At 51.5% G+C, this 22605-nt stretch overlaps 2 protein-coding genes and 1 non-coding gene across 4 annotated transcripts; all 3 read left to right on the plus strand.

Moving 5' to 3' along the window:
- Positions 1 to 443: 443 nt before the first annotated feature.
- Positions 444 to 12387, plus strand: PPP1R8 (protein phosphatase 1 regulatory subunit 8). Of its 2 annotated transcripts, XM_061449911.1 has the most exons (7): positions 444 to 573; positions 4858 to 4918; positions 7351 to 7504; positions 8122 to 8342; positions 8989 to 9133; positions 9836 to 9900; positions 10849 to 12387. In XM_061449911.1, exons 1-7 carry the CDS (start codon positions 512 to 514, stop codon positions 11200 to 11202), a joined length of 1062 nt encoding a protein of 353 aa, XP_061305895.1. In that variant the 5' UTR covers positions 444 to 511; the 3' UTR covers positions 11203 to 12387. The 2 variants fall into 2 exon arrangements, with proteins under 2 accessions (XP_061305895.1, XP_061305896.1); XM_061449912.1 differs by lacking the exons at positions 444 to 573; positions 4858 to 4918; positions 7351 to 7504; positions 8122 to 8342 and adding an exon at positions 8618 to 8784.
- Positions 6225 to 6390, plus strand: LOC133267603 (small Cajal body-specific RNA 1). Its single transcript, XR_009742810.1, has one exon. It is a non-coding gene; the product is annotated as a small Cajal body-specific RNA 1 (non-coding RNA).
- A 4585-nt stretch (positions 12388 to 16972) lies between the features above and the next one.
- Positions 16973 to 22586, plus strand: THEMIS2 (thymocyte selection associated family member 2). Its single transcript, XM_061449736.1, has 5 exons — positions 16973 to 17074; positions 18420 to 18598; positions 18660 to 18819; positions 20097 to 21209; positions 22342 to 22586. The coding sequence occupies exons 1-5, from the start codon at positions 16981 to 16983 to the stop codon at positions 22434 to 22436; spliced, it is 1641 nt and encodes a 546-aa protein (XP_061305720.1). The 5' UTR covers positions 16973 to 16980; the 3' UTR covers positions 22437 to 22586.
- Positions 22587 to 22605: the final 19 nt, after the last annotated feature.

Raw genomic sequence — 22605 nt, forward strand, 5'->3', positions numbered from 1 at the left:
CCAGACCTGCCATGGCTGCTGCTGCAGCATCCTGGCGCTCGGCTGTGTTTCCTACCACTCGGAGCAGCTGGGACCTGGCTCTGGTGCTGGCTGTGGGAGCCAGCCAGGGGATGAGGCCTCTGGGAAAGGGCTCTCCGTGGGGATACTGGAGAAATGGGAATGATCCTAGAATCCTGGAATGGTTTGGGTTGAAGGGACCTTAAAGCTCCTCCACCTCCAACCCCTGCTACGGGCAGCGACACCTTCCACTAGAGCAGCTTGCTCCAAGCGCTGTCCAACCCGTCCCTGAGCACTCCGCTGTCCCGCACCATGTCCCCCGCGTCACTTGCAGCCCCGTTTCTCGGCCGTTCATTGCACACCGAGTCCCGGAGCCGCTCCCGGTCCCCTCGGACCCGCTCCGCTCCCGCGCCCTTCCCCTCAGCGCCTCTCGCCGCGCAGTGCACGCTGGGATCGCGCCTCTCCTCCCGCCTCCCGTCGTGCCCCGGGCGCGCCTGAATGGGGCAGACACAAGATGGCGGCGAACGCGAACCCCGCCGGTGGCGGAGGCCTCTCGCTCTTCGAGTGCCCCAGCTGGTGAGCGGCGGGACGGAGCCGGGACCGGCACCGGGGCAGAGACTGTGGCTGCCGCACCGGGCCCATCGCGTCTGCGTTTGCCGCGGGCTGCCGGCCGCGCCGGGCCGGGGGAGTGGCTGTGGGGCCGGGGCGTGGGGCGGGAAGGGCCCGGGCCTGCGCTCCCGTCTCCGCGGGGCCGGTGCTGTCGCTGGCGGAGCCGGGAGCAGGCCGCGTCCAGCGGCTACCGCGGCTTTAGGCTGCTCCCGGCGATGCTGCGGCTTCAACAGAACGGGTGATGGAGCGCAAATTCAGCGTTGTGCTCGAGCTGTGTGTGCAGCACGAGAGATCCATCGGCTTGAGGCTGGCCGGGGGGGGGAGGTTATTGCATTAAAACCCCGGGGCAGAGCGGCGTGTGGGAGCAGCAGGGTCAGGACCATGAGTATGGTTGGTTTCGAGCCGTAGTTGGAGGGGATCTCTAGAAATCAGCTGCTCCTGCTGCAGGCAGCGCCTTGGGTTAGGTTACCTGGGCAGCGTTTGCTTTGATTTGTTTGATGCAGTACTAAATAGATCTCTGCTGTGCCGTCGTCTTTGGGGGTTGGAGCATTGATTGTCCGGGGGTTGTGCAGTTGTGTTTTAAATGACATAGAAAATGAGACAACGTTATGACTGAAAAGTGAAGCATTGGTGGGAGCTGGCTCTGTATGTGCATGCACAATTGCAGGCTTTAATTGCACAGTCATCTGAGGTTTACCACAGATCCCCTGCCTCTCCGTGCTGCGACGATGGTGCTCAGTGAATGGATGCTCAGTGAATCTGCCTTATAATTTAACCTGGTTTAGGAGTGCCTGCTTTAGCTGGTAAAACCATCTCACCCTCTCACGAGGAGGAATTGCTCATGTGTTTTAGTAGATCATTTGTGCTGAACGTACCCAGTAAGAAGCATCTCTGTGAGACAAGATGGTGCTCCATAAAATGATGGCATGATAGAGTAGATAAAACCCGATTCTGGGTGTTCAGCCTGATACTTGAAATACCTCTTTAGATAGATATATTTTGTACAACAGTGTGCACAACTTGCATTATATTCAGTGGTAAATCTGAATTACTTCTGCTTTTGCAAGCTGTAGGTTGACCAGCTGGAGAAGTAGAACTTTTGCAGTGCTCAGTTGCAGTTACTTGCGTGCTATTGCAGAAGGATTCCTAAATAAATACCACCTAAAGAGAGGATTGTTACACCTGCCTCTGTGAAGGCCTCTTTAGTTACATATATTCTGGTTTCTACTGCAGACAGGGCATGTCTTGCATAGCTTCACTGGGCTGGTGCTGACCTGATTTGGGTCTGAAGCACATCCTGTTGTGCTGAATGATGGAGACATGAGGGCAAAGGGGCGTTAGGGGGATGATCCAGGCTAGGGTTTCACACCCAGGAGTGGGAGGTTGTGTTCAGGTGCCAGGCTCTGGTTTATGCTGACATTTCTCAGATTTTTGGCAAGTTGCTTTTTTGCAGCCTGAATATCCTTTTGCTGTTGTGTCTTAAAATCCATTTATTTCTGGTTTATTTTTCTAATCTGCAAAAAAAAAGTAGATTCAATTTCCTGTTAAAGCTTTCTGTGACTTGGGGTGGATCTGCTGAATTGCAGAGTCTGGCTCACAGTTTTAACGTGTTTGCTTCTTTCAGAGCAGCCCAGAGAGGACGCAGGTATGATATTGAATTGAAAAACTGCTATGGAATTGAATCAGTATTGATACTGGGTGATGGGTCTTTCCCAGCAGCAGGCCTGGACCAGTAGTATTGTTATTTGAAGCTCTGACTTCCAGAAAGTCTCAGTGTATACGTATCTTGCAGGATCTTTGGTGTCTTGCGCAGCACCCAGAAGTCTTCTGTTTAGGTAGCAGTATAGATCCTGGTACAGAGAGCTTTGGGTGACCAAAACCATGGACTTGCAGAGGGGCTTTGTGGTCAGTTGCAGCTTCTTCTGTAGTGAATTAGCTTCAATGTCATCAGCCTATATTAAAATCAAGATCAGAGTCTATTTATCTGGTTTTCTGCCTCTAAGCAGATCTGGTTTGGGGACTGCAAACACCAGTTGTACGAGAAATGGATCTTAAATGTAATCAACAGAAATAGCTTTTTTCCCTTGCCTTTAAATTGCCCATATTTTTGAGGTTTGCCTTAATCATCGTACCCATCTTTCCTAACGTGATTAGTGGTTTAGTATCCAGTTTCCAGAAAAGACTTCCACTCTGAAATTCAAGGTTTTCAATCAGTTCAATTTCCAGGGTTGAAGTTCTGCCTTTGATTTAGTTTTTGTTCTGTTAGAAGGTACTTCTTCAGAGTCCATAAAACGCATTATTCTTTCTTTTCTTGTGCTTCCAACAGTTAAACTAGCTCGAGACAATGACAAATGAGGAATGTTGTCTTCATAGTGCTTGTTTGTGCCAGCACTTGTGTATGCATCCACTGTAATTCCTCCCTAAGTGTTGGCAAAGGCATGGGCTGTGCATTTGAAATGGAAATAAAGGTGTTGCCGATACTGTGGATCAAAATTGAGCCAAACCATGACATTGGAAGATGTGTTCAGATAACAATGACATACCCTGGTGTTACGAAGATTTTTGCTTTGCTTTTGAGCTGATTTTAGTGAGTAAAAGTCATTCCTGTGTGGTACAGATGATCCGGGGTGTAGTTTTGGGGGTGACCCTCAGATGTTTAATGACCACTGTGGTCTAACCTGTGTTTGGGATGGTGAATCTTCCTTTACTCCCTCTCTCGACGCACCAGGAGTTGGGAGGTTGTTCTGGAACATACACACATTTGAAGTAGGGTGTTTTAAAGGTAACAATGATTTCAGTTGCTTTGAGCCAACAACAGGCTATTCCTGGCTGGGATTGTACACAGATTTCTGGAGGGGATGAGCTTTAGAGTTCTGGAAGTGCCACCTTGTCCTTGAAGTTGGGCATGGAGATGCATACAATAGGCACACAGGCCAAGATTTTTAGGAAGTAGCTAAATTTAGGCTTTTGAATCCACATTTAGAAACTTAAATAATTGACCTCATTTTAAACTATAACACAACAGAATTCAAGCTGTCCTGTCCATGTCTTTCATAGCTACAGCTCAGATTTTCTCTTTCAACTGGGTATGACTGAGTCAGTGCTGTTGGAGAAGGCACTGATGAAAATAGAGAGTCTGTTACCTGTGCTTAATAAAGCTCGAGTCAAACCGAACCAGATGCCTTAGGGAAACAGGGACCTTAGTGTGGGCCAGAACAGAGCTTAAGCTGTCTAATAAAATAAAACCAACACTGCTTTTCACTGGGTAGAGGATTTTTAAAGAGGCATGGTACTGGGGAGCCCTCCCTTACAGCTGAAGGGAAAGAGCGAAAAATATAGGATGGCAATGAAAGGGTTTGATCAGAAATGTAGGATGGAAATCAACTGTCAGAATAACAAGGCTGTGGAGCAGCTTTCTGGTAGGCATAAAGGTTACAGTCGTGTCTTTCCTTCCTCTGATGTCTACACTTCCAACATACCTGTTCTCTGAAAAAGTAGGAATAATCTTACCAAATAGTCAGTGCATTGTTCCTCACTCCTTAATATTCATTTTCCTATTTAATTCGGTGCTGTTTCATCTCAGTTTTTGATGCCATAAACCCTGTAGTTCTCTCTAATAGAATATTTATGGGCCCTGCTCTCAGGAATTAATTTTTTGTACACAATTTCCAAATTTCACTGTATTCCATGGAGACTTTGCTCCTGAGTAAGTAACCAAGGGAACCAGTGGGAACCAGTAGAATCGAGTTCTGTGCGGAACTGCATTGTAACAAGAAAACATACATAGTGCCAAGGTGAACTTAGGCAAATGCTTTAATACAAATGGAATGCTTTGTTCAGTCGAAGCAGCCACGTCTCTCATCAGAAAGCTTCCATAAAATACTCCTAAAACACAGTGCAATTGTTTTGTGTTCAGGATAAGTCTGTAATCGCCAAGTTTGAACCATGAGCTTTTTGAAGTGTATTTCTTACAACTGAAAGCTTGGTGGGAATTATTTTAATGCTTCTAAGAGCAGAGGGAATCATAAATGCCTGCCATCAACCTGCACGGGTTTGTAAAAAATGATGAGTTATGTGTTGGCCAAAGGCATCTGCAGGGAGGAGAAAATGAGGAGATTTTCGTATTTTTCCCCCAAATAATCCTGCTTACATTTGTGTAGGTTTGAGCTGTAGCTCTAATAGAATATTAGCTCTAACCCTAATAAATGTTCTATGAAGTGTTTTGATGCTATATTTTCCTTTCTTTTCCAGGGCAGGGAAGCCACCACCTGGCTTACATCTGGATGTGGTCAAAGGAGACAAACTCATTGAGGTATGAAAATAGGGTTTGTGTGTATTGGGTAGATCATGTACATAGGCGTCAGCAATAGAACATTTCCCAGCATTTTCAACACTTCCTCATGAGCATTTAGCTTCTCTCTCGTGTTCATGATGTTCACATCAGTTTATTTTACTCTGAAACTTCAGAAGGAAGGGAATTCCATCAGTTATCTTCTGATTAGATGCACTGCGCAGGGGTACAAAACTGCCCTGCTCAGGTAGCAGACAGTGACAGTTGGCTTCCTGAAGGTTAAACCTGTCTTAATAAGAGAGAGAGTTAAAGTAAAATGCTTCCAAACTTAATTTTGGATTAAACTTGACATTTTGTTCCCTACAAGACGCTTACAGAGTACTGGGACTGCATCAGGGCTGGCCTTAACTGACTCTTTCTAGGCACTGTAGCATTCAGACCCTTTGCATTTGTCTTCAATCCATAGCCCATGGATTCTGCTTCTCCAGTTCTGAAACTGATGCGTGTTCAGAATCAGTTTGAGAGATCAGAGAGCTGCAGTAGGCTGCAGCTCAGCCTTCTCACTGCCATGCCAGCAGCACCAGCTGGGTGCGGGTTGTACTTGGCATTGGGTTTTCCAGTCTTCCTTTCAGGCCATGTAATGAAATTCAGTGAGCAAAGCCAAATGGCTTTGTGACTTTGGGGGTTTTGGTGTGTGGCAAGTGGCCAGACATAATGCAGCCTTCCCACCTGGGAGACTGATTCTGTAAGATGGATTTTCTCTTGTCATATTTCCTTTGGATTCTTGAGCTTGGAGAGGGAGCTTTAGGATGAAAGGGTTTACATGGACTTCTCTGCTAAATGAATCCTCTGGTGCTTAGCAAATGTCTGTCACAGAAGTCCTGCTCAGGACTGAAAAAGAAAGCAGCAAAATGCCATATGGAAGCTGAGGGTGCACCGTTGCTTTTGGTAATGGATGGGCAAAGTTGGTGTTGATAAATGTCAGTCAGGAGGTGTATTGTGCTGGTGGTGTCAGGCTCTGAGGCTCTGCTGGCCAAAGCTTTTCTGAGGCCCAGGCTGGCTTGGCAGGGAAGTCCTAGTGCACTGTTCCATGCAGCATCCATGGGTGCTTGTGTGGCTGCCTTGTGGCCTTACACACTGTACTGGTGACAGCTTGAGTCCTCTAGACTGCAGTGTTTACATCAAACAGTGAGCTGTGCTCATGTTTGGGAGCTGTGCAACACATGAACAGCATTGAATGTGATCCATCTCTTTCCCTATTTGGTACATGTGGCAAATAGCTTTTCAGTTTTATGGTAAGAACTTTATTAAATCTTCCTGGATTACTGAGCACTTGATACTAACCAAGCCATCCGTATCGGAGGCCTTGTGCTGAGGTCTGTGGTACACCATGTGATTGCTGGGTCTGAAAAGTGCTACATTAAAACAAGCCATGAAGTGTTTAAGCTCAGTGTGTAAAGGAAGACACTGGGTTATAACTCAGAGGCACAGAAAAATATGGAAACTTATCTTGGAGTAAAGGCAATAGAATTATTTTCCCCTGTTGATTTGTGACAATATTTCCAATGTATTAATTCACTTCTGTATTTGCAAAATCTCTTGAATGCTGCCAAGTCAAAGACAAAGGGAATGGCTTTAACCTGGCAGAGGGGAGACTGAGATGAGCTCTTAGGCAGAAGCTCTTCCCTGTGAGGGTGCTGAGGCGCTGGCACAGGGTGCCCAGAGAAGCTGTGGCTGCCCCATCCCTGGCAGTGTTCAAGGCCAGGTTGGAGCAAGCTGCTCTATGGAAGGGGTCCCTGCCTGTGGCAGGGGTTGGAACTGGATGAGCTTTAAGAAAATGTAGTAGAAAATGTAGTTCATGTGGGTTTTTTTTGCTTGGAGATAAGGCAGAGGAATAGAAATACTGTGTCTTATTCCAAGCTGTCTCATTTTCTGCATGACTTTGTAGTGCTACAGAATTTAGGTGCTCATAGTGTCAGTCTTTCTGATAGCTTGAAAACCCCCCAAACCAGCTACCTGTAACTAGTCTGACGCATTGGATCTCCAGCTGACCAAAACTAGGAGCTAACAACTGAGTGACGTGAATGCTACTGCCAGAGTGGGAGATCCTTCCTCGTCCCACAGTCCTGGTGCCTATATCAGCCCTTTGTGGGAATACCCATCTGCCTGAAGGCAAATTAATTCAGTCCAGTATGGCAGCAGAAGACTTAACGTAGCAGAGGAGTGCTTTGGAAGCTGAGAACGCTGGGACTTTTCCATATTCAGCTGCTCTGTTTTTACAAAGAGAAGATTTGAGTTTCTGTGTTTAAGTGTCAGGCAAAACTGAAATATTGATGAGCTGTTGATGCTGTGTTTAGAACTTGCTCTGTTTATTCATGTGCTTGAATTTTTTCAGGAAGACCCACAAGGTGATAGGAGTCTAATACACTTCTCTGTTTGATATTCTACCTCAGAAACTCATCATTGATGAGAAGAAATACTATCTCTTTGGGAGAAATCCTGATCTGTGCGATTTTACCATTGACCACCAGTCTTGCTCTCGGGTCCATGCTGCCTTGGTCTATCACAAACATCTCAAGAGGGTTTTCCTCATAGATCTAAACAGCAGTAAGTAATGTGACATTTAACCAGCTAGAAGCACAATATTTCAGTGCTTAAGCATTCCTGAATCTGAGACACTTTTTCCTTTGGTGGTGTTGTTTCGCTGTGTGGATAGATGACTGTACTCTGAGATGGCATCCTAGGGAGAGATTGTAATGGGTTTGGAGCAAAGAAGTGATTGCTCCAGTGAGCTTCCATCTGCTTCACTTGGTGTTTAAAAGAACATTTCTAGACTTAAGAGGCTAAGGGAAAAGAGGAAGGTGACTTTGCCTTCCCTTCAGGATTTCATGAGGTTTTCTTTACTGAGGGTGGTTTCCCAAGATCTAAAACCTGTTTTTTCCACTGAGGTACTGATTCCAGACATGGTATCTTGGGACCTGTAAGAATCCAAAAAGTAAATGGTGTTTGTACTTTGTTTCCATGACTTTTTGGGGACTTCTCATGCGTGTTACCTTAGTTCATGAGACGATGGGTGGTATGTGCATAGCTTCTGTTTTCAGAGTACCTCAGGGACTTGTATCTCAGAGGAACCCTGTAGTTTCTGAATTTCTCAAGACTTGAACTTGAATATTTTGAGCCCAAGCTGATAACTAACAGCCTGTTTTGCATTTTGATGTTCTCAGCACATGGCACATTCTTGGGTCATATCCGTTTGGAACCTCACAAACCCCAACAGATACCCATTGACTCCACGGTTTCATTTGGTGCTTCTACACGGGCATACACGCTGCGGGAGAAGCCTCAGACGCTTCCATCGGCAGTTAAGGGAGATGAGAAAATGGGCAGCGAAGATGAAGAGCTGAAGGGCTTGCTGGGCCTGCCAGAGGAGGAGACAGAACTTGACGTGAGTGCAGTGTCACACTCTACCTCGATGGTGTTTCTAGCTAAACAGATAGCGTTCCGCTTTTGTTTGCTTAGGTTCAGGCTCTTCGTTTCTTGGCCTTGAAGGTGGTCTAAGGTGTGTTCTGCTGGCAGATACACACAAAGTGTCTCATTCTGCTGTGATCATGCAGCTTCCCAGAATCCACTGACCTAATAATCCTCTTCCAGTGGTCTGCTCACAATGGCTCTCCGGGGAGTTACTCTCTCCCCAGCTACCCCAGGTCAAGGATGATTTCCCAGTAACTGAATGCTGCCCTGTTTCCTGCAGTTAACTAGAGAAAAAGGAAAAAGCAGCACATGTGGCATTCACAGGATTGTTGAGGTTGGAAAGAAACTCTCAGGATCATCTAGTCCAGTCCTCCAGCTAAGCAAGGTCACCTACAGCAGGTTGCCCCAGGATCATGGTCAGTCATGTTCTGAGTATTCGCAGGCAGATACCATAACCTTTCTGAGCAGCCTATTGCAGTACTGGAGCACTCTTTCTTCCTATGGTTCTAAAGTTGAAACTAAACATTGTGCTGTGGTTTTCTGATACGCACAATTGCATGGTTAAATGAAACTTCATACGCTACTTGCTTAAACTATTTCATCTCCATTTTTATCACTAGAACCTGACAGAGTTTAATACGGCCCACAACAAAAGAATTTCCACACTAACCATTGAGGAAGGGAACTTGGATATTCAGAGACCAAAGAGAAAACGGAAGAACTCCAGAGTGACATTCAGTGATGACGATGAAATCATCAATCCGGGTAAGTAGTTTGCTTTAGTCTTTAGTTGATGCCCTTAAGGCCCCCTTTCCAGTGTTCTCATAGGGATTCCTCCTGGCTGCATATGGATAAGAAGAGAAGTTTGGCAGTCGATGTTTGGGATCTGCTATTTTTGAGAAGCTGCCACACGTCTCACTTAAGTCTTTGACTTAATTCAACACCAGCCAGAAAAACCATTTTGATTTAGAAGGTTATGCAGTTCAGTGCTCAAAACATCCTAATGTAAACAGCAGTCTTCTGCATTACAAAAAGGATAATGTTTTCAGAGTTTTGGAGCCTGTACCTTGAATTCCTTCAACTCCTCTTTCAAGGTTCCCCCAAGGACTTCTGGGGATGGCTGCTGTGCCTTTGAGCATGTGCAGGGGCTTGTCAGCTGCAGTTTTCAGCCCAGAACTCCAGTGTGATCAGAGAAAGCCACTCATCCATACATTCACCTCTCTGTTCTCCACTGCAGTTGAAAGCTTTTCTTACCAGCATATCTCATGAGCCCACCTGGAGCCAAAGCCACTAGGTGTCCTCCTGTCTCCTCTCTTCATCTGGGCATGCTTGTGCTTCCTGAGCATCACTAGAGGACTGGCTTGGAGAAACTCCATGTACTAGTTCCTCAGTAGGCTCCTTTACCTGACAGATGCTCTGTCTCTTCCTGTATTCTTACTGAAGGCATTGCTGTTCTTGCTTTTGCAGAGGATGTGGACCCTTCTGTTGGACGTTTCAGGAACATGGTACAGACAGCAGTAGTCCCTGTTAAGGTACAGAGTAACTCAATTTTCTAATGAATGCATTGCATTGATGAACTCATGATTGATTACATGAACTCATTTTATGACTTATACCTTGAGAACATAATGCTCTGTGGTGAGAAGTGTTTTAGTGTTAGCAAGTCGTGTTCATGTTTCACAATTGTAGTCTTTAGTAGATTTGACTGTTTCCCTTCAAATCCAGCTTTTGCTCTTTAGTAACACGTGGGAGCAATGGCAGTAATTTTTCCCTCACAAAAAGAGACACTTCCCAGAATTCCAGTACAGTGGTTCTAGGCATTGGTTAAAGTTATGGGAAGCGTGGAAAATAGAAAGTAAAAAAGAGAGGTTGTTTAAATCCTGTAAGGGCTGAAGATTTCCTAAGGTTGTCTACTAGAACTAGCAGGGTTTAGCTGTTGCTCCAAGACTAAAGTGTGTTGCCTGTGCTATATTTAACTTGAATATTTGTAAAGCTTCAGAGTAGCTAAGCAACAGTGTGATAGTGACTTCACTTGTTGCTGGTATGCATGAAATAATGTGTGTGGAAAAGGGTAATTCTACATAAACCCCAGGCTGCAGGAGATCCAGATGATCTCCTGCAGACAAAATCACCCAGGTGATCTGGGAGTTCCAGTTTGTTACTGGGGGGAGGAGGGTCTGTGTTACTGACTAAAGACCTCCTCAGTCTTGTGTTTAGGACAAGCTCAAGACTGCCAGGTGTGTATAGGAGATAAAGAAGTGCTCAGACCTGATCTAAGTTCAGCTCCTGTCACCCCTTCCTGCATTGTGCACCTTTAAGAGTTTATTATTAAGTGGTTTTCAGAGAAACCCAGAAGAAATCTACTGGAACATGGTCTGTAACCACTTTGCATGGCTGGTCAAGGTGCCTTTTGGGGGCCAGTTTCTACAGCTTGCTTATTTCATGTATTCTGACTAATGTTAAAATGCTTCCGTCTCCAGAAGAAGCGGTTGGAGAACGCAGGCTCCCTGACCACAGATGATTCTGCATCACGACGGATGCAAAACTTCCCCTACAGCGGAGGATTGTACGGGGGTCTACCTCCAACCCACAATGAGGCAGGGTCCCAGTCGCACGGTGGCCATGGGACAGCACTCATTGGTGGCCTGCCAATGCCCTACCCCAATCTCGCCCCAGATGTGGACTTGACTCCTGTTGCACCCTCAACAGTCAACATGAACCCAGCTCCAAACCCTGCTGTCTTTAATCCCGAAGCTGTGAATGAACCCAAGAAGAAGAAATATGCAAAGGAGGCATGGCCAGGCAAGAAGCCAACCCCTTCCCTGCTGATCTGAGCTGGAGTTTGTGGAGTGAGGGTGGGAGTCATGAACTCCAGAAACTGTTGCTGTGCAGTATCATCTTTTTAAGATTTCAATGTCCTAACCAGATGTAATACCAAGATTGAAGAAGTGAAACATCCTTTAAAGATCTGTCTTCAAACGTTTTTATATGTCTGTTAAAGGAAAAAAAAGAATTACAGCTCCCATCTCCTTTTGAACAAAAATATCTGGCAGCCTTTTCTTCGCCATTACTGTCCCCAGAGGTCTTTACTCTCAGTTTTGATCCAGAGGTTGAAGGGGCAGCATCACACAACTTTATTCTCATTTATGGCATGACCCTGCAAATCCATGTTTGGAGGCGGTGTGCTCACTACAAGTCATGTTGTTGCCACTGGACTTGCACGTAGCAGGTCAGCTCTGTCAGAAGTGAATGGTTGTGGGGCCAAGCCTTTCAAAATCTCATTAACAGGAGTTCTAAAACTTGCAAAATATAGGTCAGCTTTTCTTTTGTACATTTTCCAAACCCACCAATGTGTGGGACATTGTTGGGGTTTTTTTTTGTATTACTTTAGTTCAGCTACAGCTTTGGGGTTTTTTCCACCTCAAACACTACAGCATCCCATTAGTTCATGAGGACATGGAGTTAATGGACAAAAATAGATGGGTTTCCCAAGCTGTGGCCCAGTATTTGGAGGACTAAAGGGGTGCACATGTGGGTGGATGGGAGCTTGTGTTGGTGCTACCGGGCATGGGAAGCCTCAGAGCGTTTGAAAGGTGGGTAGGCACTGCCTATAAATAACCAAGTCAGGTTGATCTCACTCCCTGTGATCACTTAAGGTGGAGTTAACCCAGAGGAAACCAGTTCCTTTTGAACTTGGTGGCCCTTTTAACTTAGGTAGTTCCATTTGTATTTGCAAATGGAAGTTGTGAGCTTAGAGCATGTGTGAGATGCAACAAGAGACACACAAAAATGACCAACCATCAGCATGTTTAACAACTAAAACCACAATCTGCTGGTTTGGCCACATCCCTTGGTTCAAGGGATGAGAACACAGTGCTGCTTAGAGCTAGAATATCAGTTCTGAGTAGAGAATCTGCCTCACCTTGAATAAAACACTGCACGAGTTGGTTTTATCATAGTACATTTTTTTGACTACTTCACTTTCTCCTATTGAATAAAATAAGCTTGATTTGGATTGTAGCTCTGACACTTCAGATCCTCAAGTTTAGGTTTCACCACCTGATTCACACGTATTGAGACACAGTATCTTCTCTTTATACCAGGTAAGGCCAGAGCTCTGTTTTGCCTGGATTGTTTTTACATTGGATAATGCAGTTCAGCTTTGTGGTGACATTCCTCTGTTGTTTTGGGATTTCTCCACCACAATGACAGAGTGTGCCCAGCTCTTCATTCCATACAGTACTGTGGCTACCTGGCCAAGTTGAGGTGTGCACATCTGGTGGTTGCTGGAGCAGTGTGACAGTGCTTCTGGTGTGCTGTGTGCATGGGACCTGGTTTGGACACATGCTCCAAAATCAGTGTGACTTCTGTGTCTGAAGAGTGATTGCTATCATGTTCCTGAGCTAAAAATGAGCTGGGAGCTACCCCGTTCCCAAGAGGGATGGCTTCAGAGACTGGTTTGTCCCCCTCCCTGCACCATCTAGCTCAGGCTGTTAGATGGGTGAGCACAGGAACTCTGCAGGATAGTTGTGCTGCTGTGACTGATTCAGTCCTCATTCTGCTTCCAGACACTCCGTGTGGACTGAGAATCTTTCTCCCTTTAGGTTTGCTTCTTCCTGGTACGTAGAATTGTCTTTTTCCAGCCAGTCTGCTTTATGAAGGCAACTCTTTAGGGTAAGGCTAGTTAGGGCAAGTGAAAAGTCGAGCAGGTTTTCTTCTTGGTTTGGTTTGGTTTTTCTTTTTGGATGGGTGGTTTTTGTTTTGTTCTTTGCAAGGTTTTTCTTGAAAAGGGAAGCTTTACTGCTCATTGCTTTTCAAGCTCCTCTCCTCTCTGGGTTTGAACAAGCTCTCATTATTGTAGAGCTTAGGGGACACAGCTGGTACAGGAGGGGACGGTGTAACATCTAGGGGCTTTGTACAGATGTTTGTACACTTGTGTAATATGTAATAGGCCTTTTCACACTTTCTGTTGAGCTTTTTACCTGTAACCTTTACTATGTTGTAAATTAAATGCAGATTTTGCCAGCTTGGAGAGTGTAGTGTGTTCGTTCCCAGCCCGCGCTCCCGCAGCTGAGGCTGTACCTTTATTCTGTGGCTTATGGGATGGATTTGTGCTATGGCCAAGTGCTGCTGTCACTGCAGGTCTTGTTCATGTGGCTGGCTCAGGCTGCAGCTCTTAAAGCTGCTCCAGCTCCTCTGCTCGTGACCTGCTTTGCTGCCTGGTGCTGCAGTGCACAAGAGGGGCACTTAAGAGTGGATTTTAAACAGCAGTTGCCTTTGTTTTGTGGGTGAAGTTCTACCAGCTTCTGCCATAATCCTCCCTCCACAAAAGTTATTTAGAGCCCAGTTTTGCTCTTCTTATTGCCCAGTTTGTTGCCTATGGCATATAGAGGAACCTTGGATCTGAATGCACCGTCCTTTGTCACAGTGGGTCTGCAGCTTGTCCCAGACTCACTGGGGAGAGCTGCAGTGAAAACCAGTAAACTGGGACTTGGTTAAAGGTGCCTGCAGGGGAGGGTTGAGCTGTTTAGGCTGCAGATGAGTACTTCTCAATGCAGCAATATCCGCTGGGCAGTTTCATTCCTGTGTCAGCAGGAGGCTGAATCTTCACAAGGTGTACAAGCTGCTGATGTGCGTAGGTAAAAATAGTTGGTACAGGTCAAGTAGTTAGCTTTGTGGTCTGATATTCTAAGTGTTGGTGTGGTTAGCAGTTAATTTCCTGTGTTAAAGGAAAGGAGTCTGCTTGCATGATAATCTAAAGCACTCTCTGTGATGTGGAATGCAGACCAAAGAGGTAAAGTCTGCAGCTAACTGAGCTATAGTGGTAGTGTTTTCCAGGCCCATTTGTCCTTACAGCATTACCTGGATTGTCATTGTAACCCCTCTTCAATCTTGGTTTTAGAAGGCTGCAGTACCCAGCAGGTATCCCAGGAGCTAGTAACACACTGATGCAAGTTGTTCTGTTCCCAGTGTGCTGTGCACTAAGGTACCTCTGTGTTAGAGACCTGCCTGAAACAAGGGCTTCTTGGAGAGGAGGTGAGTTTTCCCTGGGCCCTTTTAGGAGAGCAGGAAAAGCTTCCAGCACGGAGCAGGTGAGTGAGCAGCCACAGCGTGCACGCCTCTGATCATACCAAGTGCTTTGAGTCACCTGGGAGGCAGCAGTGCAGGAATACTCCAGCCATGCTGGTGAACTGCAGCAAGAGCTTCCCTCACCCCCAGAACTTAACAGCTCTTCCCTTGTTTCTGCTGAATCAGCTGCTCAGGAGCAGCTTTGTGTAACTTACATGAATTGTTTGCTGTGTGCTCATTGCTTCCCGTTGGGTGGTGGGGTTTGGGGTTTGTTTTTTGGGGAGGGGGATGGAAGAGGGGAGCAGAATAACCAATTGCACGAATAACCAGTCTCTAGTAAAAGGGCTATGTCTGCCTAGCCTGTCTTTTGCAAAAGGCAAAAAGCAAAGCTGATAGTAACATGACAAGTGAGTTTCTAGCTAGCAGTTTCCTCATTAGCTATCACTGGGCCCATCTGTTAGAGAGTTTTTATGTTTTTCTTGTTACCTCTTCACAACTTTATCTCAGTTACTCAGTGTGCAGAACACAACCACTTACACCAAGATGCAGGCTTTACAGTTGGCTGCTGCTGGCCAGAATCCTGGTCAAGGCCCTTGCTTGTACCTGGTTGAGCATCTGAATTTCTGCAAACCCTTTCCAACAGGCTTTTCACCTCCTCTTCTCCGTGCTGTTAATGGTAGGTGTGTTTTGTTCCTCTTGGGCAAATGCACAACCGGAGGGGAAAAGGCAACTGCATCGTTTCCTGGCTCACTGCATGAGCAACTTCCTCTGGTGCAACTCCCCTGCTCCTGCTGCTCCCCATCCTCATCACCCGTGTTGGAGCCTCACGAGGGTATGAAACAAAACCACTCATGGGAAAGGAAAGCTCTTCCCACAGCGTGTGGGGAGCGCTGCTGAGGGGAACCGAGGGCTCTTGGTGGAAGGGGCCGGGCTGGTTTCACTGAGCACTTGAACCGAAGCCACAGCTCCGAGGGTTTCACTGGCCCTGCCCTCGAGGGCACCTGCCTGGCAGCGAGCAGGAGGAAGTGAAAACATCCCAGCCCTTCCTCAGCTCAAGGCTTGGACAGGTTCGCTGCCTCTTCCTCCCCCAGCTGCCCTGCTGTCCCACAGGCATCCCAAGCCTCCCGAAGCCCTGCAAAGCAGCAGCCTCCCTGGCTCATCCCCTGATGTACTCGGGCTCAAGGCTAAGCTCCCAGCAGAGGAACATGGGCATCGTCACCCCCAAAGCTCAGCCTTATGGCCTGCAGTGAGCTGTCTTCAGCATCTCTCTGCCTCTCCTCACTCCCCTTCTCTTGCAGCCCTTTCCCATCCCTGAAGGGATGCTGCTTCCACCTTGGCTCTTGTTCTCCATGGCCCATCCCTGGCTCTTAGCTGCTGGAGCTCAGCAGCCTGGTGCCTTGCTCCTAGAAGCCTCTTCCAGGCAGGAGCCAGTGGGCTTTTGAGCTGAGCTCTCACCCTCTGCTCCATCCTTGTAGGTTGTCAAGACTTTGACCTCTCTGACTTGCCCTGGTGGTAAGGGTAGTGCAGCTCCGAGTGTCAGTTTGTCCTCTAGATGTTCTCTAGATGTCCCTGCGGCTGTGACACCCGGCGTGGCGTGCTGCAGGCGCCTCGTGCAGGGGGAGTCTCCATGTGCCTGCACTCCCTGTCAGCCTGCACCGAGTGATGGGAAGCACCAATTCCAGTCAGCGCAGCCACTTCTGCAGCTGGAGGCAAAGCAGAAAGAGCTCTCTTCCTGCATCTCCCGAGTTTCATTTCCATGTTGTCCCATCCTGCTCCCACTCCTAGGCTGCAGCTTCAGGGCAGTGTGACTCATAGGGCAAGCTGAAGGAAAACCCTTACAGAGATGAGCAGCAGCAGCAGCTCTCAGAACCCATGGAGCTGGTGGCTGCAGGGACCATGGTCGGATGCTTTGTTGAAGGATGGGGATGTCTCTTCTCCTGTCCTGGAGACATGGGAATCTGGGTTTGCCTTTCCCATGGCTGCAGTGACCAGAACCAGTGACTCCCCTCTCCTGACACGCTGAGCACAGCCAGGACGTGATGTTTGTTATGGGGGTGAGTGGGGTCTGAAAGCCCAGAGGTGAGCCGGGATGGAGGTGCCGGTGTGTCTGTAAAGGGAGAGGGATGTTTGGACACAGCCCTTTGCTTCCTCCGCAGCGGTCTACCCAGACCTGTCGCACAGCACCATCGCTGTCTGGCCCCAGCAGGGCAGGAGGGTCCATGGGAAATGTGTGATGGGGACAGCCTGGGTGGGACACGACCCGGCAGAGCTGGGGCCTGGTGCCTTCATCCACATCACCAGCAGGGCCGGGACGGGGGGATCCCAAGCCGTGATGGAGTCAGGAAGAGGACTGACCCGCAGCGCATAGGTCAGGCCGTGCAGGCTGCAGAGGTGCTGCTGGCGCAGCTCTGTGGCCAGAAAGGGAAGTCTCCGCTGCTAGAAACAGAAGTGAAAAGTGGGCAGAAGTGAAAGCAAAGCTCAGATCTGCTTCCCACACAGTTCCCATCTCTGCAGAGCGCCCTGGAGCACCCAGCAGCACGGCCATGGAGCCCCTCTCCCTCCAGGAATACATCTGCTCCCTGGACCCCACCACCCTGCCCCGCATCCTCAGGATTTGCTCCGGTGTCTACTTCCAAGGTGAGTGCTGGGTGCCCCCTGCCTCCAAAGGGTGCCCCAAGGCTGTGCCACCTCCCTGTGCCCTGCCACCAGAGAGGCACAGGGTCCCGTGCCACCACCAGACACTGTGTTTAAGCTACAGCTGCTTTCAGTTATGCTTTTGGGGCACCAAACCCCGTCCAGGCTGGTCCTTCACTTCCTGCACTGCCCTCATCCCAGGCAGTGAATCACCTGCTGGCAGCAGGTCTGGCAGGGATGGAGTGTACCTGAGGAACCATTATCCCTGGCCCCAAGGGGAGGAGACCAGCAAGGGCACAGAGCCTGGTCTGAGCATCCTGCTTCCTCCTGCACCATGTCCCTGGAGGCATCTTAGGTGGAGGAGAAGCCTTGGCTGCCGTGGCTTTTGAAGAGCAGAAGTGGTTGGGGTGGCCTCACTGCTCACTTGAGGTGGATGCTCAGCTTTCCCACAGGCTTCTGGTGGCCTCAATGACATCTTAGTGTTGCTAAATGAGCAATAATGCCGCTGCTGCACCGGCAGCAGACCCCCTGTCCTGCCCTTGCTGCAGTCCTGGTGAGGCTGGTGGTGCTTTCTGCTTTGCACAGCAAGGGCTTTGTCCGAGGTTCATCCCAGAGAGGTTTGGGGTGCACGGAAGGTTTGGTAGCAGCTCAGTGAAGGCAGAGATTTAAAGGCACCAGGGGGCATTGCTGGTGTTGGAGGGTGCTGAGAGGTGAGAGCGTAGCCTGAGGAGTTCCTGTGCCCCGACTGTGAGCAAGCCCTGAACCTTTCCTGCTGCGTTTCCCCTCCGAGGGGCATCGGTTCAGCCTCCAGCCGCTCCTGCTGTGCTCTTCTGCACTGCTCTTTACCCCATCGCAATCCTGCGCAGCTCCCAGCACTGGAAGCTTCCCAGGACACGGGCTGTACAAGCTTCCAGGTATTCCTGATTCCTTGGAAACACACATCAGCCCAAGAGAGCCCCCTCAGCCAGCCCGGCTGTGTGCTCCTTCGGCTGCCGGTGAGCGGTGCTGGACCCTGGGGATGAACCCCTGTGGCACCCTGCAGGCGCCGTGTCCTACACCGATGCTGTTCCTTGACCCCTGGTGCTGTTTCTGGGTTTCCTGCTGTCACTGGAGGTCTCGCTGCTTGTGGTTTTCGGTGGCAAAGCTTTGGCTGGGTTCCCAAGATGCCAAACAGAACCGCTGCCGGTCATGGCCCCTTCTCGGGCTCCTCTCCCAGCCTCCACTCGCCAGCTCTGCGCTGGAGCTGGATGAGCTTTGAGGCCCCTTCCAACCCAAACCTCTCTGTGGTTCTATGGAGCGCTGGAGGAGGCGTTTCCTTTGAGGACCCCCCCCTTTTCTCCCCCCATAGGGTCCGTGTACGAGATCTCGGGCAACGAATGCTGCTTGTCCACGGGCGACCTGCTCAAGGTGACAGCCGTGGCGCTGCAGAAGGTCATCTGTGAGGATGTGGGCACGGGGCAGACCACGGAGCTGCCACCGACCTTTAAGGGTGAGCGGGGCTGCCCTGCCCCATCCCGCACCCCAGGGGTGCCCCTTCCCCTCTGCAGCGCCCATGGGCTCAGCCCCATCGCCCCCAGGCGTGTTCCAGCCGGCACCGTCGGGACCCGTCCCAGAGGGCGGCAGGGACCGGGGGCTGACGCTGCAGCAGGCACTGGGCAAGGGGCAGTCACAGCCGGTGCTGTGCCGAGCCCTGGGCCCCCGAGCGCTGATCCTGCGCCCCGTCTATGAGGTGCACGCTGCTATGGACCGTGAGTGAGCAGGGCAGCGGGTGGGGTGGGCATGGGGGGGTCGGGGTGGGGGGTGCCCCTGGGTCAGGGCAGGGAGCGCTGTGGGATGGATGCGGTGGGGTTGGATGGGATGCTGTGGTGGGGTTGGATTGGGATGCTGTGGGGTTGGGATGGATGCTGTGGTTGGGGTTGGATGGGATGCTGTGGTTGGGGTTGGATGGGATGCTGTGGTGGGGTTGGATGGGATGCTGTGGTGGGGTTGGATGGGATGTTGTGGTGGGGTTGGATTGGGATGCTGTGGTGGGGTTGGATGGGATGTTGTGGTGGGGTTGGATTGGGATGCTATGGTGGGGTTGGATTGGGATGCTGTGGGGTTGGGATGGATGCTGTGGTTGGGGTTGGATGGGACGCTGTGGGGTTGTGCTGGGACGCTGTGGGGTTGTGCTGGGACGCTGTGGGGTTGTGCTGGGACGCTGTGGGGTTGTGCTGGGACGCTGTGGGGTTGTGCTGGGACGCTGTGGGGTTGTGCTGGGACGCTGTGGGGTTGTGCTGGGACGCTGTGGGGTTGTGCTGGGATGCTGTGGGGTTGGATGGGATGCTGTGGGGTTGGATGGGATGCTATGGTTGGGGTTGTGTTGGGACGCTGTGGGGTTGTGCTGGGGCGCTGTGGGGTTGTGCTGGGACGCTGTGGGGTTGTGCTGGGACGCAGTGGGGTTGTGCTGGGGCGCTGTGGGGTTGTGCTGGGACGCTGTGGGGTTGGATAGGATGCTATGGTTGGGGTTGTGCTGGGACGCTGTGAGGTTGTGCTGGGACGCTGTGAGGTTGTGCTGGGATGCTGTGGGGTTGTGCTGGGGCGCTGTGGGGTTGGATAGGATGCTATGGTTGGGGTTGTGTTGGGACGCTGTGGGGTTGGATAGGATGCTATGGTTGGGGTTGTGTTGGGACGCTGTGGGGTTGGATAGGATGCTATGGTTGGGGTTGTGTTGGGACGCTGTGGGGTTGGATGGGATGCTATGGTTGGGGTTGTGCTGGGACGCTGTGGGGTTGGATAGGATGCTATGGTTGGGGTTGTGCTGGGGCGCTGTGGGGTTGGATAGGATGCTATGGTTGGGGTTGTGTTGGGACGCTGTGGGGTTGGATGGGATGCTATGGTTGGGGTTGTGCTGGGACGCTGTGGGGTTGCGCTGGAGGTGCTGCAGGGTCAGGAGCCTACACCAGCTTGGTGCTGGGACCGCAGAGGGGGTGCCTGTGCTGGGCTCCTCTCCCACACGGGGCCGGTGAGAGCTGCGCTCCCGCAGTGCGCAGGGACGTGGTGAAGATCCCCTCCACGCTGGAGGTGGACGTGGAGGACGTCACGGCCGAGGCGCAGCACGCCCGCTTCTCCCAGCCGCTGCTGCTGAGCGAGGTGCTGGCCATGGCGCACGTGCTGCCGGTCCAGGCCGAGATCCTGGAGGGCCCGGCCGGCCCCGCCGTCTTCCAGAGCTCCTGGGTGCCGCGGCTGCGCCAGGGGCAGCGGCTGCAGCTCCACGGCTGCTCCGGCTCATGGCGAGTGCTGGCCTCGGCCCCGGGCAGGCGCCGCCATTTCCTGCTCGCCAGCACCTACCGGGGCCAGCTCCGGATGCGGCCGCGCCAGTTCACGGGGGTGCAGGAGCTGGCGGCCGCCGTGTGCCCGGGCCGGGCCCTGCGCGTGGTGGTGACGCAGGACTGCGAGGGACGAGGCCTCCACGTGCCCCCACTCAGCGTCGGCGACCGCCTGGAGGCCATGGGGCTGCAGGGGCACGGCCCCGGCACCCGCCTGCGCTGCCACCGCCACAGCGGCGACGAGGAGGAGGAGGAGGAGGAAGGCGAGGAGCTGCTGCTGCCGCTGGACCTGGGCGGCAGCTTCGTGGAGGAGGCACGTGGCAGCAGGAGGTACGGGCTCGAGGAGCTGCTGGAGCGGCGGGCGCTGCCCTGCGACGTGCGCGTGGTGGCCCCGGACCCGGCGCTGGCGGGGGACGCGCTGGGCACCCTGCCCGCCCTGCGCCTCGAGGCGCGCCTGCACCTGCCCGTCCTCGTGGGCAGCTTCTGCGAGGAGCCCGAGCAGGGCTTCGAGGTGCCGCCGCGGTGGATGGACTGCTCCGTCCTGCTGCGCCAGGGCCCCGTGCGCCCCGCGCCCCACTGCGCCCCCGTGCAGGAGCTCACCGAGGACTTCTACTACCGCTTGCTGGCACAGCTGCCCCGCAGCGAGGCCCCGCCGCCCCCCCGGCCCCCCAAGCCAGTGCAGGCGGGGATGGCACCAAGGGGGAACCCCCCCTCTTCGGCACCCCAATCCCCTGGCCCCGCGCTGATGGGTGCCTGCGCGGCTCCTCCAGTGCTGCCCCAGAGGAGCGCTTCCAGCCTGTGTGGACAGCGGGGATGCCCCGGGGATGCAGGTGAGCCGGGTGATGTACGCATGTGAGCACGTTTGTTGTACAGACCCAAGTCTCAGGTGTGAGATGCTCTGAGCCAGCCTCTCACCTTGCAGCGCCTGCATCTCATGTCTGTGGAGCACGAGCACCCTACTTCAGGCTGGGGCAGTGGCCAGGAGGGGTGGTGTGGTCCCACGCTGAATCCGAGGTGTCTGAAAGCGCTGCAGCCCGTGGCTATTGACACCACGGGTGCACATGTACCTTTTACATGACCGACAGACTGGTTACCTGCTCCCATGTCCCCAGCCTGATGGATGGAGGCTGATGCTCTCAAGTGAGGCTTTGCTCATGAGGCATTCAGGGGAGCCAGGACAACCGCTAGGCATTTATATAACTTTTATTTTTATTGAAATCTGACAGACATACCCACATCTTGATTCTCATTACTTAAATCCACCTTGAGAGACTCCAGGATTTTGGCTTCTCACCTCACACCATGTGCTTCATAGCGTGTGACACCTCCTGGTCCCCCCCATGGGGCTCAGCACAGAGATGCGCTGCCCAGGCAGGAGGATGAGGCCTCCCCCCCAACATCAGTGGGTTGTGTTTAACTGGGGGTGCTGCTGGCCACCAGTCCCTGGGGCTGTCCTCATGCGGACCTGGGCAGGGATGCTCAGGTGATGTCCGCACCCCAACAGCCAGCTGGGCCCCCGTGGGGGCTGCACCTCCCCATCCCCTTGTCCCAGATGCAGGAGGGAACCCACAAGTCGTTGCCCAACCCCTGTGTCCTCAGGGTCTCCCCCATCCTCCTGTCCCACAAACACAGGGGCACATGGGGAGGCCACCCAGCCCCATTGTCCCACACAGGGACCATGATGAAGGGCAGCAAGGCTCAACCTCAAGGGCGATGGGGCAGTAAACACCGCCGCAAGCCGTGGACCTCCACCCCCCAGATCACAGGAGCTGTGGCCCCAGAGGCTGGTGTTTGTGGTAGCAGAGCATCACGAGAGGCCCTTCTCCCCCTGCATCCTCAGCCCTCATCATATCCGCGTGCAGCTCAGACGGGGGAGGTTGGCAGAGCAGGTCGGGGGGTCCCCCATGAGGTTTGTGGTGTGCAGGTTCCTGTCCACAGCCTCTGCTTTCTCTTCCCTTCCAGACCCAGGAAGTGACAGCTCTGAGCACGATTACGAAACCATCGACGACGCCATCCAAAAGCCAGTGCACAAAATGCAGGCAATTTTCCCCTTCTAGTCCTGCACCCTGTGAAAGCCACCGAGCCTCCAACCACCCCGAGACCTTGTGTGCCATTGGCTGCTTGCAGAGGCTAACTCCAGCCCTGGGGATGCACAGCAGAGCCCTCAGTTGTCTCAGTCCTTGCAGAGCAGTGCCCACGTTCCTCAAAGGCAAAGCAGCCTGCATG

The sequence above is a fragment of the Pezoporus flaviventris genome, unplaced genomic scaffold (assembly GCF_033815535.1).
Source record: "Pezoporus flaviventris isolate CSIRO_AGI_PZ_B2104156 unplaced genomic scaffold, CSIRO_AGI_Pfla_v1 ptg000008l, whole genome shotgun sequence".
NCBI lineage: Eukaryota > Metazoa > Chordata > Aves > Psittaciformes > Psittacidae > Pezoporus > Pezoporus flaviventris.

Coding starts and splice junctions, on each gene's coding strand:
- PPP1R8 (XM_061449911.1), top strand. CDS start 512: ATGGCGGCGAACGCGAACCCCGCCGGTGGCGGAGGCCTCTCGCTCTTC. Junction 9,134..9,835: donor CGATGAAATCATCAATCCGG/GTAAGTAGTTTG, acceptor TTGCTTTTGCAG/AGGATGTGGACCCTTCTGTT. Junction 9,901..10,848: donor CAGCAGTAGTCCCTGTTAAG/GTACAGAGTAAC, acceptor TTCCGTCTCCAG/AAGAAGCGGTTGGAGAACGC.
- THEMIS2 (XM_061449736.1), top strand. CDS start 16,981: ATGGAGCCCCTCTCCCTCCAGGAATACATCTGCTCCCTGGACCCCACC. Junction 18,820..20,096: donor GGTGCACGCTGCTATGGACC/GTGAGTGAGCAG, acceptor GCGCTCCCGCAG/TGCGCAGGGACGTGGTGAAG. Junction 21,210..22,341: donor GGGATGCCCCGGGGATGCAG/GTGAGCCGGGTG, acceptor CTTCCCTTCCAG/ACCCAGGAAGTGACAGCTCT.